Here is a 25118-nt window from a genome sequence, read left to right as displayed (position 1 = left end):
CTAAGGTCTTAGCCAACAGTGACCCAGAATATTAATTTATATTCTACAAACTCAGTGGGCTAGTCCACATTGTTTTCTACATTACTACTTTTGGGGAAAGGACCTGTCCCTTAAAACCTGTGCTCTTCATTTTGATTAGCTTACTATTATATTTATTATCCATCTGTCTGAGGTGATTGACCCCTATTCCTGGAGGAATCCCTCTATTCTTCCCCCTCACTGGTGTTCTGTGCTAGGGATGTGATCCTAAGGAGTAACTTGCTTGTCAGACTGACTCCCCCTTCTTGGGGGCTAAACTTTCCCTCTTGCTTTCCATCAAAGGGCTATCCTGCCAGGTACTGCTATCGTTCGTGTGTCAACTTAATTATGGCCAACTGAGTGAACCATTGCTGCTGGGGGGCTGTGCTATGCTGTTGGTCATAGAAGCGGTATGCATCCCCGCTTGAAGCACCCATGGAACTGCAATGCTCTCATAGCTTTAGCTGTCTCATTGCCCTTTTATTCTGCAGTGTGTGGTCCAGTGCAAATGGCATGTTGATGCAAGATTCTTCCACTTCGGTCTTGAACCCCGAAGCTCATAACCAGGCGTGCCTCCTGAGGTTTGTCCCATTACACGTTTGCCTGCTGGTTGTGTCTGAAGCATCGAGAGCCTATTTGAAACAGGAGTGGGCGATATATTTTCCCCCTCTTTTATTACTGTACCCTCCCTTTTCTTGTACTCTCTGGAAGATGTTGCAAGAGGCTCTTGGTCTCATCCCACTGTGCTGGTGCCCGTAACTATTGAGGACTACTTTGGAGTTAGCAATCCTCCAGTGGGGTGCAACCTCCAAATTTTCTTACCACCAGGTCGATTCTCTCACTCTCCCTGTCTGGTTGATCTGGGTACATCACCCCCTTTTCTTGCTGTTGCCACGATGTTGGAGTTTGCTGGTACATTCCCTTTTATGTAGATGAGCGTCATGTGAGGAATACTTGTAGTTTTTCTTGACCCATTGGGTCACAGCCTTAGCTGTGGCTGGCTCTCGGAAGGTCCCTTCCATGGTCGAGGAGAGTGGGCAATATGCAAAGTTATATGTTCTCTTTTGTTATGGCAACAATTTTTCAAGGAGGAAATAGGAATTCTCCTTTTGCATCTCTAGCTGTACTCCATAGTTATCTGCCGCCACTTTCATGAGTGCATTGTAGATTGAGAGGTTGCCTAACAGGCAGGGCCTCCAGGTGTAGGTATTGTTGCCCTCTGCTGAGGATTCTGCGTCTATGTTATGCCAAATCTCCACCTGCTATTCCTAACTCATGAAGGTTAACTAGTCCCTGCCCCCGTGTTAGAAAAACTCTTGTTCCTCTTCATCGGATTACACAGTCAAAGGGGGTTCAATGTCCTGCGCCTCACCATTTCCCTCTTTCAGCTCCGAATGGTATGCAAAAGTTCTTCAGGGACTTGCCAAAGTCATTCCTCCTTTGCAGAAAAGCTGCCAACTTCGCCTCAAACAGGTGCTTCTTCCACTCAACTTTGAGCAACCAATGTTCGCCATCTGTTGTAAGGAGTGTTATACTTTTCTGAGCCTTTTGCTCCTTTTTCTTTGCCCTGTCTCGCGCTGAGGGGAGCTCAGAAGGCTTGCCTTAATCGCTGGCATTTTGTTTGGACCCATCTGTCTCCTTTGTCAGTCCCATCCTTCAACCGTTGAGGGTTTTGACGTCAGGCTATCTTTAAGGACTTCAAGTCTGAACGATGCGACTGCTTAGTTATCTTTGGCATTTCTTCCTGTTGGACTCCTTTGCTGTTCTCCGTGAACCCTGCAGTCTTTCGACATTGATCATGCCATCCTCTGTGTCAGCCTATCCTCCCTGTGACAGTTCAGTGTAATTGATGCTTCCCTCCTTCTTGTCATTGGACATGCCCATCTCCTTCAGCGAGGGCTGCTTCTTCTGCGTACCGACCATAGCATAGTGTGCTCAACGTTGTCTCAGCCTAACCTCCGGCTGAAACTATACACAGGATTCATAACCCTTTGCACTATGATCCTTCGGAAGGCACAGATTACAGACCCTGTGCAGGTCTTTCTGAGCGAACCTGTGGTGGCAGTTGGGAAAGAATTTAAAGGGAGTGTTCTCCATTGCCCCTCGCACACAACCACTCCAAAATTTCCAGTCAAGTGTTTCCGGTCCAACTAGTCCTCCATCATGGTGAGCAAGGTCCCTTTCTGAGCTTATTCCGGGCATGCAAGGCTTTCAATGTTAGTTGGTGCTTTTCATCCCTACGTCTGGTGTTTTGCTCAACAACTCTTTGTTTTCCTGAATTCATTCAGAGATTCACCATCTTGCTTCCAACCCAATGGTTAAAAAAACAACCTAAAGATGCTGACAAAGCAAAGCAACTTCCTGGTGTGCAGGCCTGATGTCGCAGTGGGGATGGACACAAAGTGGTGGATGTCAATGCCCACCAAATAAAAACTCCAAGAGACAATTCCAGACCCAACCACTAGATGGTGGAATACTGCACACCATGTGAATCCAAGAAAGGATTCAAAATGGTTGATTACTTTGCTCAGACTTAATGTTTACATCCTGGTTGCAAGCTGAAGTTTGCATGCCACCTTTCTCATGATCTTAGTCTTCGAGCACCTGTACTCTTATATTTTTTGAATTCATCACGTCCTTTGCAGTCCGCTTATGTAAAGCTATAAATTTGTACCTTACTGTAGGAAGGTGGATATCTGACTATATGGTTACCCCAACTTGTTGCCTAGTGTTTAGCTGGTTTTTGACTTAGTTGGCATGGAACCCTGCTATTCAGGACCCCAGGCTATCTGCTCTCTCTGTAAAATGGACTCCTTGTACTTTAGGTACATATCCAATTGGGTCACCCTGTGAGCGCCTGTATAGTGTACCATAGGTACCCAGGGCATAGGTGCATCCAAGGCCTACCAGGGGCTGCAGCATGAATTATGCCACCCCTGGCTGGCCATCCAAACTGTCAACACAGGCTGAACCCTCAGCTTGGGCAAGGTGTTGTAATCACCCCTTGCTTAGATATAGTATTCCTATATCTACCCTTATATTTATATATATATATATATATATATAGACACATATACACCTATAAGTCACTCCGATGGCAGGCCTTGACAATCCTGAAGGCAGAGTGCTTGGTTTTATGTGAGATGGTGCTCTAGCATGAGCTGAGCCTGTCTGCAGCTTTCGGAACCATGTCCTTATAGCTGTTCTATGATATAGCCATACCACATACTCTTAAGTGCATTATAATCCTTGAGGTTAATGCTAACTTTGGTTTGGCTTTATCAAAACATGTTGTGTAAGGAGTCAAACACTTTGGAATACTACACCTCCCACCCCCGCCAGTCCAGTCCCCAGACAGCATGTAGTGGATTGGGGTAGGGTGGGTTCAATGGAAACTGCTGTTTCCAGACACTGCCTGGGGCACACAAGGTGCTCCATGCACAGCCCGGTTCAAACCAGTTGCTGGGGCACTCCAGCCACAGCTCTGGCGCAAAACTGGACAAAGAGAAAGGGGTGTAACCATCCCCTTCTCAGGTTCCACTCATGGGAGGGATCTAGCAGGTAATCCAGCCCCTTAGTTTGGTATAAAGTTAGGAGCTGTGCCTAGAGACATTAGATTATCCTAGAAGAAACTCTGAAAAACTCTTGGACCTTCGACGTTCCATTTCGACTGGAAGACTGAAGACATCTCCCTTGTGGTCAAGGAGTGACCACCCTGTCAATAAAATTATCCAGGAGGTTGACATCTTGGAAAAAGAAATAGTGGACTTACACAAAATGGAAGGGACCAAAAAGAACTGATATTTTGAATGAGATCTTAAATAAATATGAGGAGGATATTAAGCCGAGAAAGGCACGGAAATTGAAACGTGATGAACACGACTATGCCACAGGCAGGGTTTTTACCTTTGCTAAAAGATTTGACACATTGGACACAAGTGATACACTTAATAAGGATAATAAGATTTCATCGACCAGTAACCTCAATACAATATCCTCTAGCAGTCTATCAGCTAGTGGGGATGAAGGAGCTAGCAATATCAATCAAGATCAGACAAGTGGGGGACCTCCCTCTTCCTCTTTTTTAAAGGAGGTCCAACGTATACGGATTGGCAATTCGAGACAACGGGACCAAAGATGGGAGGGTACTGTAGGTCCAAGAGAGGTAAAAGGGGCGGCCGTAAACTCCGGGGCAAGAACCCATTACCAGACCAGATCTTGGAAGGCAAACCAGGGGAGGTGAATCGCACTATTGATATCCAAATAATTAACTTGACTGATAGGGATTTTCTCCAAGAAACATTAACAGCACTGAAGAAAGGTTTAAACTTTTGTCCTACTGGCTTATGTAATGTGATTGATGTGAAAATCGATGTATACAAATTCATCAGACAATTGAAAATTAAAACGTTTTTTGCAGCAAATGGCGTGGAGAAAAGTCAATCATCTAAAAAAGTGTGGGGGGATGTTACTATTCAGGATGTGGAAGCAACAAGATTACTACTTTCCATCACTGAGAATGAAAATGATCCGGTCACACTACAACGTGTTTTACAAGAACTTGTCTACTGTACCAATGTTAGGGAAGACAGTGGACTGAAAAGTAAATCAAAATGGACCCCTCAATTATCTAAGAATAACAACATTGATGCTTTTTATAAAATTATTATGCAAGAACTTAATGTATTAGAGAAAAAGATCACCAAGTAAAAAATATCTCCCTATTCAAAAAAATTAACTACACGTGAAAGATCAGCTCTGAAAATCTTAGCTGAGGAGCCTACCCTTATAGTCAAAGAAGCGGACAAGGGAGGAAATGTTTTAATGGACAAATGGAAATATGATCAAGAGATTTAAGATCAACTAAGTAACCAAGTCTGGTATGCTGAATTACCATCTAACCCCATTTTTAGGGCTCTGCCTACGTCACCACTTCGCCAGAAGTGGGGCGGAGCTCCGAGCCGTCTTGTTACGGGGCTCAGAATAGTGAAGTAAAAATTCCTCACTGCGCAAGATTTTTCCGTACTTTATTTTGGCATCTGCATGCTAATTGGTCCTCGCAGTGCTGTGTTTCTAGTAGCCTTCATGCAATAGGCCATATGGATTTCAGTTTGTGCATTCCTGCATATTCTGTGCGGTTACGCGCAGGGGAGTGCAATAAATTGTCAATTACGAGCTGTCAGGGTGCCGCGGTAATTGAACCCAGATGTTCGGGGCGCGTTCACCAGTCTGCAGTGAGTTTGGTTGGCGCGCGTTCGTCTGCATCCTTTCATGTGTAAGTGTTGGCCTTTGAAGAGCTGGCTTGGTTGTGCGCCGATAATGAGAGACACACAGTCTTCATTACCCCACAAAGTATGTAAGTGCGTTTGTATTGGAGACAATACCGTCCAGGAACGAAACGGAATTCTTTTTACTGACTTACGAACAGTCCCACATTTTGCCGCATTCTCCTCATCTCATCAAAGGGGCTCATGTCTTGTTCGGCAACAACACCAAACCTCCGAGAGCAGGAATGTGTTTCTGCATGGAGGGTCCAAGCAGCCGAGTTGCAACAGTTGTGCTTGTGTGTCTAACCTTGGGCCTCATGACAAGTAGGTTGATTTTAGGTGCAGGGATACACAGGCACTGCTCACACACACAGACACTTGACAGACACAGACACTGTTGACAGACACACGGACACTGTTGACAGACACACGGACACTGTTGACAGACACACGGACACTGTTGACAGACACAGACACTGTTGACAGACACACAGACACTGTTGACAGACACACAGGCACTTCTCACACACACAGGCACTTCTCACACACACAGGCACTTCTCACACACACAGGCACTTCTCACACACACAGGCACTTCTCACACACACAGGCACTTCTCACACACACAGGCACTTCTCACACACACAGGCACTTCTCACACACACAGGCACTTCTCACACACACAGGCACTTCTCACACACACAGGCACTTCTCACACACACAGGCACTTCTCACACACACAGGCACTTCTCACACACACAGGCACTTCTCACACACACAGGCACTTCTCACACACACAGGCACTTCTCACACACACAGGCACTTCTCACACACACAGGCACTTCTCACACACACAGGCACTGCTCACACACACAGGCACTGCTCACACACACAGGCACTGCTCACACACACAGGCACTGCTCACACACACAGGCACTGCTCACACACACAGGCACAGCTCACACACACAGGCAGTACATACACACACAGGCTGCTCACACACACTGGCACTGTTCGCACACATAGGCACTGTTCACACACACAGGCACTACATACACACACCGGCACTGTGCGCACAAACAGGCGCACTGATTACACACAGGCACTACTCACATACACAGGCACTACTCACATACACAGGCACTTCTCACACACACAGGCACTTCTCACACACACAGGCACTGTTCAAGCACACAGGCACTGTTCAAGCACACAGGCACTGTTCAAACACACAGGCACTGTTCAAACACACAGGCACTACATACACACACAGGCTGCTCACACACACCGGCACTGCGCGCACACATAGGTACTGTGCGCACACATAGGCACTGTTCGCACACACAGGCAGTACATACACACACAGGCTGCTCACACACACTGGCACTGTTCGCACACATAGGCACTGTTCACACACACAGGCACTACATACACACACCGGCACTGTGCGCACAAACAGGCGCACTGATTACACACAGGCACTACTCACATACACAGGCACTACTCACATACACAGGCACTTCTCACACACACAGGCACTTCTCACACACACAGGCACTGTTCAAGCACACAGGCACTGTTCAAGCACACAGGCACTGTTCAAACACACAGGCACTGTTCAAACACACAGGCACTACATACACACACAGGCTGCTCACACACACCGGCACTGCGCGCACACATAGGTACTGTGCGCACACATAGGCACTGTTCGCACACACAGGCAGTACATAGACACACCGCCACTGCGCACACACACAGGCGTACTCATCACACACAGGCACTGTCCACACAGGCACTGTTCACACACAGGCACTGTTCACACACACAGGCACTACATACACACACAGGCTGCTCACACACGACGGCACTGCGCGCACACATAGGCACTGTTCACACACACACACAGGCACTACATACACACACCGGCACTGCTCACACACACAGACACTGTTCACACACACAGACACTGTTCACACACACAGGCACTGGTCACAGTGACTGCAGTGTGTGAGTGTGCAGGGTAAACGGTGTGAGTGTGCAGGGTGAACAGTGTGTATTGAGTGCGAGAGTTACTGTGAGTGCGAGAGTGACTGTGTGCAGAGTGAGTGCGAGCGTGACAGTGAGTGCAGAGTGAGTGTGATTGACAGTGTGTGAAGAGTGCGTGTGAGTGCAGACTGAGTGCAGAGTGCGAGAGTGACAGTGAGTGCAGAGTGACAGTGAGTGCAGAGTGAGTGTGAGAGCAACAGTGAGTGCAGAGTGAGTGCGAGAGTGACAGTGAGTACAGAGTAAGTGCAGAACAGTGAGTGCAGAGTGACAGTGGTTGCAGAGGAGTGCGAGTGACAGTGAGTGCATCCACCAATAAATATTGTACCTATCGCACTATGCTGCACTTTACCTTTTAAAGACAATGCGTTAAAGTGCAGCATGCCACCATTGATAACATTCCAATCCAACACACATATCTCCAACACACACCACATGCTTCCACTCCAAAACACATGCCTAAAACACATTGCCATTTACATTTATGGCGGCAAAAAGCGGTACAAAAAGGGGTGGTAATGGACGGAGCATCTGAACCAATCAAACACTCACACCTAGTCATAAATGTGGCAGAGTATGCTCAGACGTGAGCCCCTTGCTCGCTTTGCCACTGGATTCAAGCAAGCCGGGCTGAAGACAGCTGGAATGCCAGAAACCGGTCCTCGGAAGCTTGTTTCCGGTCCAGGGAAGGCATGGCTTGGCAGTTCGGGCGGGACTGTTCCCAAGAGGCACAGGGTCAGACTGATTTGCATATAGCCATGTCTGAACTGGGGTGGCAGAGTGGGCTAAAGAACGGTGATGGATTAAACCCAGATCCTTTGACTGGGTGTGAGGGTCATTCCTTCCGTCATCCTAAGTCAGACATGACACAGCAAGGTAAACTCCCCGAGGGTATCACTTTGGGCATATAAACACCATATCTTGCTGAGGTAGTCAAAGGAGAAAAAGACTTCCATGCAGACACACTGAGGTTCCAGCACGCAGAAACTCCAGCTCAAAGTGGACTGACATCCCTTGCGGGGTCTCCATCTAGAGACCAAGAAGAGGGCCCACACGCTCTCACTTCAGGTAATGGGTTGACTTTATCCTAGAGGGAGTCTTGGCTTTTACACCTTCATACATGATAGGTATACTTCGGTACATCTAGTTAGGGTCGCATCATAGGAGTACGCATTCTACTGTCATGTATTTTATATACTTGCCTGTATTCATTGGTTTAGCACAATGGTAGAAATCTACCATCCTTTTACTCTGTTAGTGCTTACATCATTTATATCTGTTACTGTCTAGTGGTTGTCTCAGCACACCTGTTCACTAAAATGACGCTGGTTCAATAAATGTTATTGAAAAACATTCCCAATGTTTCTTCTGTGTATCTCTCGGAGACAAAGTTAGCACAAGTGACTGAGCCAAAGGTAATACACTGCTTCCACGATCCTGAGGGATCAGAGTTGTCATGTTCGATATTTGCCAAGATCTATTCTTTCTTTGGAAAGAGGGGTTTCTAATGGCACTGTGAGCTAGCTGGTATACAGGCTAACATTCCCGGTGGGGGTGTATTGAATCAGTCTGGACACCAAAACTACAGTGTATGTTTTCTAAACGCACAGATACTATATAGGTTTATAGGAACTACACAACAAACACTCAATGGAGCTCCCTTTGGCCCACATGTTAGAACCCAGTAAAACTGCAGTACTTGGAGCCGGTACTCCTATACCCCGCACACTGCAACAAGCTTGCACATGCCGCTTGCCACCAATTTAAAGACTCAGGTACCAACTTTCTCCAAACATTAGCAAACTTGCACAGATTTTAAATTCATTACATTTTGATACATTTATGCTTTTAATATTTTTGTTTGTACCAGCCATTCTAAAGGATAGAACAATTAGACTGGTTAATTAAATAAACACACCATTTTAACATAAGCTCCACACCAGGTTCTGAAAAAGAGACACTCAAAGACTGCTGATAGTGAACCAATCTGAGATTAAACTTTCAATTTCCTGCTTACATTCTTACTCCTTGTTAAAAATGAAGCAGGTGGCTACAGCTACGATTAACTACAAGTCAAATAAGGCATTCAAACAACGCACACTGTTTGGTGTACTCCAGTACATGGATTTAACACTGTTAAGCTTCTCTCAATAATGAACTCCGTTTTATTATGCATCATGTTTTATTGTGATAAAAGATTATGGGTTTAATTAATTAAACAATACATTTTTATATGGATTAATTTCTAGGACACAGCAAGTACAGGACTCTCATCTGGGCACACGCAAAGATTTACTTGAATGCATGGCACCTTCGGGGGACTGGTGTCAATCTCTGTTGTTTTTGGATAGGGCTTGTCTGTAAAGAATGGGATGTGTTAGAGAGGGGACACTTTTTTGGAGTAACCAAGCGCTTTATATGCTTTAATCTAATCTAATTCAAGTATTCCACCCATCACGTTCTTGTTTTCCTCTACTCTAAGAACCCTGCCAAATGTGAATTGTAAAGGGATATAACGATTACAATTAAATCACCTTATCACCTAGATACCACATAGGTGATTGTAAAGTTTAAACAACGTTTTGTCACTTATGGAGTGTCATATAATAGAAGGAGCTATCCAAGCAGACTACAATTCACTAATTTTGCACAATCTTCTAACTTGCTACAGAGAGTCAGACCACTGATTTAGGAAAGGGTATGGCTCGAGTGGAAGAGTGTCTATGACACTCCTTCTTAGAATCATTCTTAATACTGAAATTTGCATACCTACTACCCGGAGACCAGTCCATACATTTGCTGTGCTCATGGGGAGAAGGAAAAGTAATTAACTTGTAACGCTATTTCACCATCCATTATGTGAAAACATACACACGTTCTGGTCCTAGGAGACTGGACTTAGGAGGCTAGGCTTCATAACAGGTTTTACATTATTTTCAAAATAAATTGGAAGAGAATGGTCACATCAATGCCCTAGTAGATTGGAAAGTCAGATGTGTGCGTGTGTGTCGGGGGAGGGGTGGGGGGCGGGTTATAAATAGGGCAATTTCCCTCTGTGTAAAGTTGTGCTACCCATCTGCCTACTCTTTCATTTTAATAAGGAATCAAGTGTAAGTCTCAGAACGCACAACTGTAATGTCAATTTAAATGGACACTGGTTAACATTTTGAAAAATTAATCCAGAATAATATAACAATCCATCTCTAAAAATTACAATAGGTCCCATCTTATAAACTGTTCCAGGATCCCACATATGGTGAAATAATGGTGCAAACAAAATCTAGACTTCAGGAAATTACAGTAGAGCCAATGTTTTCTCAGATGGTGCAACAAGTGGCCTTTTGAAGCCTGGCTTCTGTTGGCTCACAAACATTTTAATTCATATATCTTTATAAACATCAGCACTCAGAATGTGCAATGAAGAAGATGAATCGACAGATGATCCAAAATGCTGGAAAATTACTTTACTTACCTATGGCTACAAACTAGGCCTCTCTAGTGTGTCCTGGATAAATGTACTGTGTTTGTAAAGTGCTTTGTATACCATGTGTAAATAAAGAACTATGCTTTAAAAGAAAGGCCTTATTCCTAAATCAAACAAGATTTCTTGACATGCATTTTGTATGTAGAATTATCTCAATGTATTATGTAGGCACTGTGAATCGGTAAAGTGCATGCCCCTTACTAAGGCTTGAATATGCAGGCAATTTCACAAATGCAGGGGGGAAGGCAAGAAAAACAGAGAAAAGAAGAATTACCTGGGGTGAGATGGGTCTTGGATAGCGTCAGTGAACTCATGGCTGGTAGGAGAAATGCGGGATAAACACACCACAGGGCTGACCAGGAAGTGCTGGTTGTGGGCAGAAGAGCCAGGGAAAGGGAAAACCTCCTTCTTCAGGCACTGGAGGGACAGGACGTTGCGAGAGAGTTCCCGGGTGACCTCTACACTACAGACAGTGTGACGCCGCTGACGATGGAGAAAGTTCATAGTTTGGGGAGGCTGGTGGAAGGTGGGGGACAGATCCATTTCAGTAGAAGTAAAGTTTGGGCAAGAGTAGCTGCGGCTCAAGAAGCGACATGGACTCAACAACCCCCGGACAGAAGAGGGCTTGGGAGTGGTAGCAAGCTCGAGTTCCATTTTGACACTAACAACTTCTGTATCGCCTTCAGAGGAAATACTGGAAGTTGGGCTACTGCAGGTCTTCCCCTCCCGGTATGGTGACATCCAATGATGAATTGAGGGGCGACAGGTGACTAGCTCTTTCCGGTACCTACTCCGTTGTTGCGAAGAAGAGTGGCAGGCCTTGTTGGAGTGTGTGTTGGCTGGAGAAACTGGTTTAGGGCTGACACACTTCATGTGAGAACCTTGACCGGACAATGGGCTATGGACAGTGGGTAGATTCCCTGTACCTCTGGCACACTCAGCCATTTCATGATCTGCTTCCCTCCTTCCCATGATAGTAGGAGTCCACAGACTGGTCTCAGTCTGGAAAGCAAGAGATGTTGGGGTATCTGTGGCCTCTCCCCCTAAAGCAGAGCCAGTCGGTGAGCAGTCTGAAAACAAATTCCTAGTAGCAAATCCAGGAATAACCTCACTAGTGGCCGGCTGGTCCATGCCTCTGGTCCCAGTGAACTTGTTTTTCACCGGCGTGAGAAAAATCTCAGCAAAGCTTCCCAGCTTGGATTTCATGCAGCTGAAAAGTGGAGCAAGGCGCCAACTGTGAAATCGCTGTGCTGAGGCGAGGGGTGGGAGAAGTTCAGCAACCGGTGTCCAGTCCACACCAGTGTAATTCTCCTCAGGGGAATTCTCCTCTGGCAGCTTTGGAAGCACAGTAGTCCCACCAATTGGGCTATCCACATGGGAGTCTGCAAAATCTGCAAAAAGAAATAAATAAGTGACAAAAGGTCATAAGATAGGAACACTACCAATATGCCCCACCCAACCCACTGCTTAACCTACTGTTCAATCCTTCATTCGACCTGCAGCTCAGTTAACTCCGAAAACACCAATGAGTCTGCTAATCTAAGACACATTTCAACAGCACAAGCAGCTTTTATGGACTCCTAATTATGTCACAGGGAAAAGCTTAGATAAGATATATATACCCTTGTTGCAGGACCATAGTTTGCTCAAGGAACAAAACAAAAGAACTGTAGCATGCCTATTTGACAACCAGCCCTAAAGGGGATGTTCAGTTTTCTTTCCCTTATGATACTTAGGAAGCCTCTAAACTAGGACCTCGTTTCCAATCAAGCCAAAATACTTTAAAGTTTTATGCTGTATACCAAGTGTCTCCCAGAATGTAGTCTGCTAATCAGGTGTATGAATATATATGCACACTGGATTACACATCCAATAACATTTGAACAAGCCACACAATACAACTAACAGAACATTTTCAGAAATCTAAGATAACCCATAACGTTATGACCACCAACAGTCTTAATCAAGTTAGAGAAACCTGCCCTCTGAATTGCTCAAAAGTGCGGTGCAATTCCTGGAATTCAGTCCTGTCGCACTGAACATCGCAACATTGAGTGCTAGCCAGTATAAGACAAGTACCGATAAATAAATGTGCTCCAGTTATATTGCCCAAGTTATACATTTGTAAATCAGACATAAAGAAATTCTCTTTCTCCTTTGCTTATAGCGCTACCAAGTTACCAGCATCGTGCATAGTTGTGGAAAGTGGATATTGAGTGGAGGGAGACCTATGACCTTAATTTCCCTCTAAGCTCCTTGATGTTGGCTCCAGTTATATTGCCCAAGTTACACATTTGTAAATCAGACAAAAACAAATTCCCTTTCTCCTTTGCTTATAGCGCTACCAAAAGTTACCAACATCCTGCATAGAAAAAATTACCCAAAGAAAGCTATGTCTGTGTGGTTCATCTCAAAACATGCATCAATCCTGCTATCTGTTGTGATGCACCTCACTCTTATGTTGTCCAAAAGGTGCAGCACGCGTAACAGTTCCACCATGATAACTTGCAGATTCATGTGACTGGTTCACAGCCAAGTGCTGGGCCATTCTCTGCCACACCATAAAGGATAGCCGAACAACTGCGATTAGCAAGTATAGTCAATATAAAAATTCAACTCCATGGGGTATGAACATGAAAGACTGACACCAGCTAGAGCAGTCTGGCATAGGAGAAAAAACATAGGAGGAAGTGCTGGTATCTAACAGAGTCCATAGAGGCCACATAAATTTAGGGAAGTTGTGATATAAGTGATAGCAAAATAGGATTCAGTAAAACAGATGGTCCTAGTGTACTGATAAAGGATATTGGTTCACGGGGGGGGGGGGGGGCGCTAGAGTGCCCGAAGCAAGATGGCCACACATTAGTGCAGCTCTGCTGGTCAGGCCATAATCCTTCAAATATCCTGTCTTTCTACGTGACATCTATTGACATTTTGCTGCGGCTGTGATCCCCTTACCGGTGGGCTATTTTTTGGTGTCTTGGAGGCGAAGATCTGTGGGCAATCAACGATGCAGGTGCCTGACGGCGGTGACTCGCACCAACAGCGTGAAATGGCGGCCTGGGCTCCATGAGAACTGAGGCGGCTGGTGAGGATGTGCTGCTGAGCTCTAGCCGCGGCTGACCTTGGCGGAGAGCTTGTGGAGGTTATCGGTGCCTTGGAACGGCAAGGGTGGTGAGGTGGCCCCGCTGGGCGAGATTACTGCTGAGGTGTGTAGGTTGGTGTCGGCCTTGCTGCCCGGGTGCGGACTGTCTGGCGCTGGTGCTCTGAGATCGGGGGCCGCAGGAGGGAGAGCGGTAGAAGCGGAGTGCCTTGGAGGACTGTTGGAGCTGATGCAGCGGGTGAGCGTCGGCTCACGGTAATTATCGCTGCGGGCCGCGCAGGTGAAAGCAAGTTGTTGGAAAAGCACTGGGGATGTTACCAACCCGCCATTTTATAGAACGGACAGTGGAGAAAGGCGGAGGGTGCGCGAGGGCTGTTGGAACACAGAGGCAGGGAGATCGGTAAGCGGCTGTACAGCGCTTCGCCGTTTGATGACTGAAGCCTCGGATATACGTAGAGTGTGTTGGCCTTGATGATTTATGAGATTACTACCGATGCATGCTGGATTTCACGGTTCGCTCTGGGAGACCCATATAAATAGATCCTCACTGTGGCACTGGAAGATAGTGTAAGGGGCTGCCGATTGACGCCCTGTATTAAAGATTACGACCTCTGCAGCTTCCTGACTATCATTGGTGGAGTCCAGAGGAGTATGTGAATAACGGGGTGCGCGCCCATAGCTCGCAAGACCAGCAATAGTGAATTTGCCTGTCCCCTTGCTAAAGAGTAGTGCCTGTTGGGACTTGACTGTCTGTCTGCCGGTGGTGGAGGCTGTTGCTCATTGTTGAATCCAGCATCTCTTCACCTTCTGTGTCAATATCTGCTCCTGCCAACATCGGCGTCTACTGGAATAAAAGGAGGGCGGGTTGAGTACGGTGTCACACACGTGGTGAATTGTGCAGCTAATACTCTGGGAATGTATACAGCTGGAGGTGCCGGGCTCTGACGCCTGATCACGATCGGCTGCCGCATGACTGCAGCTCACTGGTCTAGGGGGGTAAGTGGAGTGTATTGGTCGATTAGCCGTGAGGGCAGAGGCCGGCGTTTGCAGTGTGCTGGAGCTTTGACCCCCACATAGGCGGGATGGGCAAACCGCATAAGCAGTTGCAACCCAAGTTAACTTTTGAGTCACAGCGCCTTAAGAAAATGGCGTCACAAGTTGCGTCAGACATGGATAAGGACATGGAGGCTGGCGGCTCTAGTAAGTTGGCGCGTGTGTTAAGAGTCCATGCAACAGAGTTTGCAGACCATCGATGGTAAAATAGACACTCTAAACACTTGCATAGATAGTATGGCACACAAGCTGGACAAGCAAGGAATGCGCCTGTTAGAGGCTGAGCAGCAGATTTCGAAAGCGGAGGACAAGGTTGAGAATACAGCTAAAGCATGTGCGCAAATGGAGAAGTTACTGTCTGTGATAGATGCAAAGAATGAGGACTTAGAAGCTAGGTCCAGGCGTAACAATCTATGCATTCTTGGGGTTCCAGAATCTATCAATGTGGGGAGGATGGAGCTCTACATCGGGGACATGCTCAAAGCACTCTTTGGCGCCGAGAACTTTTCTGGAATGCTGGTGTATGAGTGGGCGCACAAGTCTTTGGCACCTTGACGTGTTCCGTGGGCGACCCCTCACCCAATAACAGCAAGGTTGCTTAATTATCGTGACCGGGATACGGCGCTTCGTTTGGCGAGGGAGATGGGCACTACCACCTATCAGGGCGTGGAGGTGTAGCTGTTCCCGGACTTCACGGCGGTGGTGCAACTGTTGCGGAGGGAGTTCCAGACGGTTATGAAAAGTCTGCAAACCCTGGAAATACAATCCGCTATGTTATACCCAGCACGCCTTCGGATCAAACACGGTGGTAAGACCCGATTGTTCACGACCCCAAAAGACGCTATGCAATTCATCAAACAAATTGAGCGGAAAAGCACACACAAAGCTGATGGGGATGAGGCAGATAATGAAGACTGAACAGCTGCACGCATGACCTGCTGGATAGAGTGGGATGTTTAAGGTCCGTAAGGTTTGAGATGCATGGACACTGCACTAGAGGTCTGTTTAACATATGCCTCTTTGTGAATTGGGTGGAGAACATTCCCGATTAAGACACTGACATTTTGTAGGGTTCATTCTTTAATCTCTGGGCATAAGGGGAAGACGTTCATAATGTTGTATTGGTTGTTCTGAATGCCGAGAGGGGGTTGCACCTGGTCATACTTACCTTAGTGCTCTCGGGGACAGTTAAGAAGTTGCACAATATGCTTTCTGTGACAGGTATGCGAGGTCCAAAATGTATATTGTAATACTTATGTCTGTTGAAATGAGAGCGGATGTGTTAGTTCTATAGGATGTCTAAGGGAGGGAGATGATATTGTTGCCCGACCTTCCCTCATTACATCGAGGGGATCGCTGGGCCTCTGTTGTCTTTCATGTGAGTGCACCCCAAATTGCTTTCTGTTGGGATGTGGTTGCACGGGGGCTGTTACTCACGATGGGTGGGACAGAATTTTGATACATGTTGTTCTTTTTTTCTTGGGGATGTCCTCGGCATGGTTGGGGTGCTGTGGTGGGTGGGGGGTGTTTGTCACAGGGTTGTTCACAGGTGCAGCTGTGTAAACCGTGTTACTTCTCTTATGCTTCGAAAGTATGGTACTGTAATGTATGATCATTTGTTTCATGTAATGCCTCAGCAAGGAAGAAAATGGTAGAATCAGGGAAACTTATTTGAATTACGTGGAATATCAGGGGGTTAAACAATCTGAAAAAAACTAGGCAGGTACTGGCATACTTTGATCGTCACAATGTTCAAGTTGCGCTATTACAAGAGACTCATCTAAGTAGGCATACTGCTTCTGCTGCGGCCAAAAAGTGGGCGGGTGCAAAATTTGCATTTACATACTCCTCGTATGTGCGGGGAGTGATGGTGTTGGTTAAAAAAAAATACTTCCTTTGAGAGTAGTTATGTAGAGGTTGACGATAATGGGCGATATGTCATAGTGCAGGGTAGATTATGTGGCACTTTGATCACGATGGGGAAGGTCTATGGCCCGAATATAGACGATTAGGAGTTTTTTAAAATGCTGTGGAACAAAATATATATGTTCCCGTCATCAGCCATCATATGTGGGGGGGATTTTAATGTGGTGCTGAACCAAGAGATGGATCGTCACTCACACGTCAATTCCACTATTAAAAAAGCTGCGCAGGTGATTCGGGATGGTATGTGTGACCTGGGTCTCACTGATGTTTGGAGGCTGAGGCATCCTGGGGTTGCGGGAGGGAACGTGCTATTCATATACACATCACACATGGTCCCGTCTAGATTACTGGCTCGCAATGCAGGACATTAACACATGGGTTACCCGGGTGGTGCAACTGCCCCGTACCTGATCAGATTATGCGCCTGTGTTGCTCATCATGCAGATGCCCGCATATGCTCCAGCCTCGTTTCAATGGAGACTGCAGCCCTCCGCGCTGCTAGACCCAGTATTTAAGGAAGGGATACGAGTGGCTATAGAAAATTCTTTTAATGAGAATTTAGGATCAGTGCAAAGTTTGGGCAATGTATGGGAAGCATTTAAGGTGACTATCCGTGGGGCATGTATAGGCTTGCGAGCTGGCGTGCTCAAATCTCTACGGGATTCCATGAAAAAGGTAGAGAAAGACCTGATGGCATTAGAACGGCGCGGTACAAAAGGGGGTGGTGATGGACGGAGCATCTGAACCAATCAAACACTCACACCCAGTCAACAGATCTGGGTTCAATCCATCACCATTCTTTAGCCCACTCTGCCACCCCAGTTCAGACATGGCCATATGCACATCAGTCTGACCCTGTGCCTCATGGGAACAGTCCAGCCCGAACTGCCAAGCCATGCCTTACCTGGACCGGAAACAAGCTTCCTAGGACCGGTTTCTGGAATTACAGCCGTCTTCAGCCAGGCTTGCTTGAATCCAGTGGCAAAGTGAGCAAGGGACTCGCGTCTGAGCATACCCTGCCAACTTATGGCGAACAAAGCGGTACACAAGGGGGTGGTGATGCACGGAGCATCTGAACCAATCAAACAATCACACCCAATCAACAGATCTGGGTTTAATCCATCACCATTCTTTAGCCCACTCTGCCACCCCAGTTCAGACATGGCCATATGCAAACCAGTCTGACCCTGTGCCTCATGGGAACAGTCCAGCCTGAACTGCCAAGCCATGCCTTCCCTGGACCTGAAACAAGCTTCCTAGGACCGGTTTCTGGCATTACAGCCGTCTTCAGCCAGGCTTGCTTGAATCCAGTGGCAAAGTGAGCAAGGGACTCACGTCTGAGCATACCCTGCCAACTTATGGCGAACAAAGCGGTACAAAATGGGGTGGTGATGGCATTGGAACAGCAGTATGAGGAAGCACCAGAGAATACCACCCTGGTTGTAATACGCGAAAAGGTGTCAGAATATAATGAGTTGGTGGACACGGAAGTAAGGCATCTGTCGCGGTGTTGTAAAACTAAGTATTATGGCGAGGGTGGCAGACCAGGGCGTGCGATACCCAGCAGGATTGTGGAGCCATGGTCAAGACATTGCACGGTGCAGGTGATCTCGGAGGGGGACACTTCCTATTCTGACACGGCTGGTATTCTTGGTCAATTCGTTCGTAAAGCATCACAAATATATGTATGGAAGCCGGCACATGGCTAGTGAGGAGGACATAGCACAATATTTGGATGATGTGGCCATGGTCTGGTAGTCTAAGGGTCAACAGAATTTCCTGATGCACTCGCTGACAGCCGAGGAAATTAAAGACGCCATATTTTCTCTGCCTAATGGGAAAGCACCAGGCATCGATGGACTCCCGCCTGAGTTCTATAAAGAGTACATGGAGATGTTACCCCATTTAATGGTCATATGACAAAGCTTTCGAACAGCAGAGGCTGCCTGACTTGCTTAGGGAGGCATTAATTGTAGCTTTGTTAAAACTGGGTAAGCCACCAAACCGGTGTGAGTCGTATAGGCCATTTCAAAACCAAAAACACACTGGGGGTCTATATCAGAGCCTATCATGCTCCAGAAGTAAACACACACTCCTAACCAAGTCAGTGGGCGTTACTGAGGCTATATACCATTTAGCTTACTCATAGAGTGCCAAAATAAGCAACCCGTATGTTGGGATTCACTTCAATTATCGAATAGACTCCTGCCTTTCATAAAACGGACAAAACTGCAAACTAATCTAATATTGGCCCCGTCAAAGCACGCCTTCACTGCCTGTCTGCAGGACCGGATCTGCATTTTATTTATATGTGGCTTCAACAGCTTTCTCCTATCCCGGTCTAGAGACTTGTAGATACACAGAAAATGCAACACGTCTTCTTTGGTTTCTCCACAATCTGCACAAGGTAGTTGGAAATGAGCATTTCCAGGGGCTTTTAACAGGTAAAATCCTCATCTTCATTGCCAAGAAGCTTTCCTTCTGAATTCTGGAGAAGCTAGTGCCTAGGTACAATTGTGGTGAGCATTTTGAGTAACTTTGAATCACAAACTAGCCATGTGCCCTCTTAGTTAAGTTTGCTTGATCTTTTTCAGTGGAGACAAGTTTTATCGACTTATTGACGAGGTCTTTGACGTGGTTAAAAGGTAGGCCGGATTCCCAGATGTTCTGTAGGCCTAACACGCTCATCCCTGATTGAAGATATGCCATGGCAGGGGAGTTGTTTTTTCCTTGAAATTTCTTTCCATAGAAATTAGTTTAATGATCCGACCCCGGCGCTCTTTTTTTCATGCCAGCTTTTGACGTACACCCCCTTCCGGTTAATTGCCTGGTTTGGTAATCAGAGTTCGAGCCGTAGTTGCGCAAGGGAAGTATATTTTGGAAGCTTGAATATGATTCTTTGCACTTTAAAGACCGTTTTGTTCAAGGTTGTTTCATCCCTCCCTTGCATGGCCTCACTGCCATAGGTTATCGTTGGTAAGAGTTTCACACGGAGTACTTCGAGCAGCAGGAGCAGGTTTGGGCGAGTAGCAGGTTTGGGCCAGTTATTTTATTTTAAAGATTTTTACGGTGATTGCTAGGAGGGTCCCTCGCCTTTGAATTGCCTCTTTGTTGGTCGCACGACCCTTTGTTGTCAAAGATTATTCCCAGGTATTTATACTCTTTGACCACTTCGAGTTCGCTCTCACCCAGCCACCATTTCAATCGTTTTTTTGTGCTACGCTGGTTTAGTGCCATCATTTTAGATTTTTCTAAGTTAATTTCCAGGCCATTGTTTGAGGCAAAGTTGTTTGTGGTATTAAGTAGGTGCTGTAAGCCAACTTGGGTTTGGCTGATTAGTAACAGGTCGTCAACATACAATAAGTTTGAAAGGGGGAGGCCACCCAGATTTGGTCCATGATGGTTGCAGTTGTCTAGCTCAATTGAGAGGTCGGCCACGAAGAGGTTAAAGAGGGTCGGGGCAAGGACGCAGCCCTGCTTTAAGCCTCTAGTCTTTGTAATTCATCTGGACACGATGGTGCCGCTCCCCAGTTTTATTTGAACCCAGGTCTCAATAAAATAAGTTGGTTCAGGAGAGCGGGAGGAATTTCCCATCCAGCTAGCTTTGACCATAATTTCCCTCTGTCAATGATGTCAAAAGCGGCTTTATAGTCAATAAAGCAAACAAATAATGGTTGACTTGTTGCTTTTGTAGAGTCCACTAGGAGAGAGGGGGCCAGATTATTTGTGGTAGTTCCCATGTTTTCCTGGAACCCTGTTTTGTTGATAAATAGGGGAAATAATCAAGCCTTTCCACGATTCTGGGATTGTTCCTGTGTAGTCGATGTTGTCAAAGAGTGGTATTAGTGCACTGGACCAGTATTTTGGATTTTGTTTATAAAATATTGGTGGCAAGCCATTGGGCCCAGGCGCTCCCTCTTGATGGCTTTGCTTAATTCTGCTCTCAATCATTTTAGGAGAGAAACTGAGTGGTTACCCAATCTCTTGGAGGGGGTGGGGTGCTTGGGAGCCGTGGTGCTCAGCTCTTTTTTGCGGATTGCTGTGTGGTTCTGAATTGAAGTAGGTTTGTAAGTGTTTTGCCTAAACGTCCTCCGTTATATGTGAATTAATCCCAGGTGCCAATGGGTTCTTAATGTTCTTAACCGTTTGCCAGAATCTTGTGCAGTTATTCATTTTAGCGTCATACAATAATTTAACTCATAGTGATTCTGCGTTGTCCTTTTTTGCGCCCCAAATGATTTTGTTTTTCCTAGTCCAAAGCTTTCTTATTACCTCTGCGGTTCCGTCGACCGGATTGTTTTGGCAGAGGATGCGGATTGCTCCGTTTATTTCTCTCCTTATTTTTCTTAGTTCGGCATGCTGACTTGACGAAAGGTGGATACGCTGGCTTTTTTCCGTCCCAACGCTTTGTTTTTGCTGGTATTCATTTTTAGGTTGTTGTGAGCCGACTAAAGGAGCAGATTGATATAGGGCTTTAGTAAAGATTTCCCAGGAGGGGACGCTATTTCCTTGCAAGGGTTTAATTTCCTCCCACAGGGTTTTTGCAGCCGTTGATAGCTCTTCTGGTTCAAGTATTTTGCATCCGATTCTTCTGTGTTGGTATCTCGTTGTTAGATGGGAGTCCGGGTTTGCATATGTTGAAGCGGTGCCCTGGATACCAAGAATGAGCTCTTGCGGTTGATGGTCGCTGAGATCTGACACCCCAATCCTAAAGTCCTTTGATAAGCCAAAAAGTGGTAAAGCGAGGAAGGTATAGTCTATTGCAGTGTTAACTAGATTTCTATGGAAGGTTGGAGCTTGGGATCTGTCCCCTAGCATGCGGCCATTTAGCGCTATCGGCGATAGACTTTCCAGCTCTCTCAACAGGTCCTTCGAGGTCTTAGTTGGTTTGCCCCACTTGTTTTTATCTTGGGAGATGATCCCCCATGCTCGATGTTTGTCATATTCTGGACTGTTTTGATCCGAGCCCTCGGCAAGAAACAGGTTAAAGTCTCCTGTTATAATGTAGCTTGAGTCTGAACACGGATGTAAAGATTCTAGCGAAAGTTTTAGTCACTCAGCTAAGCCTGTTTTTGCCAGTGATGGTCCTTCCGGATCAGTCTGGATTTCTTCCCACTAGGACCACGGCACACAATTTGGTTGCATTGTTTGCAGTCCTGCATCTTTTGAATCCCAAACTGCCAGCGGCTGCGTTCTCCTAGACGCCGCAAAGGCGTTTGAGTCTATTGCCTGGACCTCTATGTTTACAGTGATGCAGCGAATGGGTGTGCCGTTTTTCTTCACCAATTGGATTTGTTTGCTTTACTTGGACCCGGTAGCTCGGGTACGTATAAATGGACACACGTCAGAGGTGTTTCCGATTAAGCGGGGCACCCAGCAAGGGTGTGCGTTGTCGCCCTTGCTATTTGCGGTTGTGTTGGAACCGCTTGCATGTGTACTGAGGCAAAGGCATGTAGGGTCAGCACTCCGTTTTTACCAACGGCCATTGGCAGTGTCCATGTATTTCGATGACATGGTCTTGTATGTGGGGGAACCAGCACAACATTTAGAGCAGGTAATTCATGAATACATCCGTTTTGAATGGTATTCTGGGCTAGCCATCAATTGCAACAAGTCCATAGTATTCTCTCCAACAGACTGCACGGAGCAGTTTGTGCTGAACTAGCCTTTAGAGTGGGCTACTGATCCTGTTAAGAATCTCGGTGTGTGGATTCATAGGGACCCTCAGGAAGTCATTAGAACCCATTATGGTACAGCGATATCCAAGCTTGAAGATCAGGTGGCCCGGTGGGTTCGTTTACCTCTAACGTTTGCAGATAGGGTTCCGTTAATTAAAATGGTAGTGCTGCCAAAATTTTTGTATCTGTTTGTAAATGTCCCTATTACCCTCAAGCAGCATTTTTTACTACATTGCGTTCCCTGTTGATTACTCTTGCATGGGGGGGCAAGAAGGCCAGAGTCAGCTGGGAGACATTAACAAAGCCTTACGCGCTGGGCGGGTTTACAGTACCCGACATGCACCTATATTATCTATGTGCACAGGTACAGTTTACTTATTAGAGGCTAAATGCACCGCCTTTTACACCGCATGTTGCGGTGGAAGCCGGTGCTGTTCACCCCCTACCCTTGAAGGCTATGATTGTGAATCAGTACTCCGCGTTTGAGCGTGATGAGATAGAATCGATACAATGCAAAGCGCGAGCATAGCATACACTGGGAAAGCGTGCTCAGCGGCTTCCGTTGAATGCCCCGGCGATGCCTCTCCATCATGCTGCACTCTCGGTAACGGAGGAAACTGGGGCCCTTAAAATCTTGAATGATGCTGGGATGCGTAAAATGGGAGATGCGTTCCCTGGTGGGAAATTTCTCACGTTACAGGATTTCATGAAAGAGGGGGCGATGAATGAGGCTATGTCCACAATCATTTACGCGAGGCTGCGATCTGCCATGCAAGGCTTATTTCCATGCTTCCCTGAGGAACCCATAGTCCTGGGGGCTCTGCAGCTACTCTACACTGCACAAACTAAAACTAAATTAGTATTGCGGCTCTACTCTGCTTCGCAGCTGGATGAAGGTACAGAGGTGACCAGTTCTAAAGATAAATAGAATGCTGGTCTCCCACAGCCGCTTACGAATAATGAATGGAAAGAATTCTGTAAGATGACTGGTTTCCTTTGCGGTAAATGGGAATTTGAAACTCATTCATTACAAATACATTCATCAGATGTATTCTACCCCAGCACAACTTTATAAATATTGCCTAAGGGAAACAAATTGTTGTAAAAGGTGTGGCGCAGATAACGCCGATTTTATGCACTTAGCGTGGGCATGTCCGAAAGTGGCTGTTTTCTGGGGCGATGTAATGACAGCTGTAACTGAAATGGTGGGTGACACAATAATGTGGGATGTGAAGATATGTCTGTTGGGCAACATCTTTTAAATTCAGTTGAGTGCTCGTAAACTGGTGGCAATGTTGTCTAATACGATCGTCTCTCTCAATTTAAGTATCCTGGTAGGGGCGCGATATCCACCAGTGTTAAAGGTTCAGGGTCTTCGTATGCTGCTCCGATCTCACAAAGTCGTCAAGCCGGGCCGCCGCCTCATTCAAGGAAGCGGGGTCAAATTGAGAAAGACTATCGTATTAGACATAGATAAAGAAATAGAAGACGGCTTCCCTCTGATCAATCTGGGTCACTAACTCAGTCGGCCTTGAGCCTCGAGGATTGCCCGTCTTCAGTCATACGAAGAGGAACCGCCCCCCTGAGATGACCATACTGCCCCGGATCTGCCTATTAACTTTGAGATCGATCCCCTCTATCTGCCATAACCCAGTCGCCTGTGATACTAACTAGTGAATATCCCAGGAGGGTACTCGATCTGCGGAAGGACGCCTATAAGCCCGCCTGGACCTACCTATAAATTACCCTAAGTGGCAAAGAAGTGTAGTGAATCTTAACTTACTTAAACTCAACTCCTCCTGGTATTGAGATCAAGACCCTTTATTCCATAGTGTTGTTCCCCTTCCCCACAGTACCTTCTGGGCCTGATGAAGGTGTGGCCTGACCTGGCCGCTTCACCGAAATGCGCGTAGGCGTCTGTGGTGTCGAAGATTGTGATCCTTGTCATCTGTTGGATCGGCCTTTTTTCTCCATCTGATCTAGCCCCCCTGTATTTATAGTGTATTTTCACCTGACCTTCTATTCAGGCATTTGTGTATCATGAGTTGGTTTTTAACTAGAGTAATGCAGTATGAATGGTGTTGTACGACTGTGTTTTGATTGAGGAGGTATGTGTGGTTTTGTGTGGAACTTCTCTGTGAATTATGAACTATTTATGAATTGTCTTTTTGTATGATTAACTTGTCTATTTACTGCACTATTGTGTGAACTAAATGCTAAAAATATATATAAATTAAAAAAATAAAGAGAAAAATTGACTCTATACAAACGTTGTAATTGTCTAACTCGGCATTGCTCTCTGGTACATAGGGGTATTTAAGTAATTGGGACCCTAGTATAGGGCCTTTCTATCTATGGCAGGGTCCTTTCTTTCTTACTTTGTTATCCTTGCACATGCCATGTATACATTGTTGTGTATTTGCTGAGTCACTGAGCAAAGTTCATAAAAAGATTTATAAAAAACAAAAACAGTGCACGACCTTTAATGAAGTGTTGTGGAATAAAAGAATTGTGACACCAAGTTAGATAAACCTCTAGTCTTT

At 46.1% G+C, this 25118-nt stretch overlaps 1 protein-coding gene across 4 annotated transcripts in view; it reads right to left on the bottom strand.

The window, feature by feature from the left end:
- The window catches only part of PRR14 (proline rich 14), a 588115-nt gene that overhangs the window by 175148 nt on the left and 387849 nt on the right, over window positions 1–25118 (bottom strand). For 3 of the 4 annotated variants that reach the window (XM_086931668.1, XM_086931667.1, XM_086931669.1), the window contains one exon: window positions 11090–12206. In XM_086931668.1, coding sequence (XP_086787794.1) covers window positions 11090–12206 — 1117 coding nt within the window. The remainder of the gene's footprint in view (window positions 1–11089; window positions 12207–25118) is intronic. The other variant, XM_086931670.1, reaches the window with a different exon arrangement.

Source organism: Lissotriton vulgaris, chromosome 7 (genome assembly GCF_964263255.1).
Source record: "Lissotriton vulgaris chromosome 7, aLisVul1.2, whole genome shotgun sequence".
NCBI lineage: Eukaryota > Metazoa > Chordata > Amphibia > Caudata > Salamandridae > Lissotriton > Lissotriton vulgaris.
Note: the sequence above shows the minus strand (reverse complement) of the source record. Positions and strands in the feature narration are given on the sequence as shown.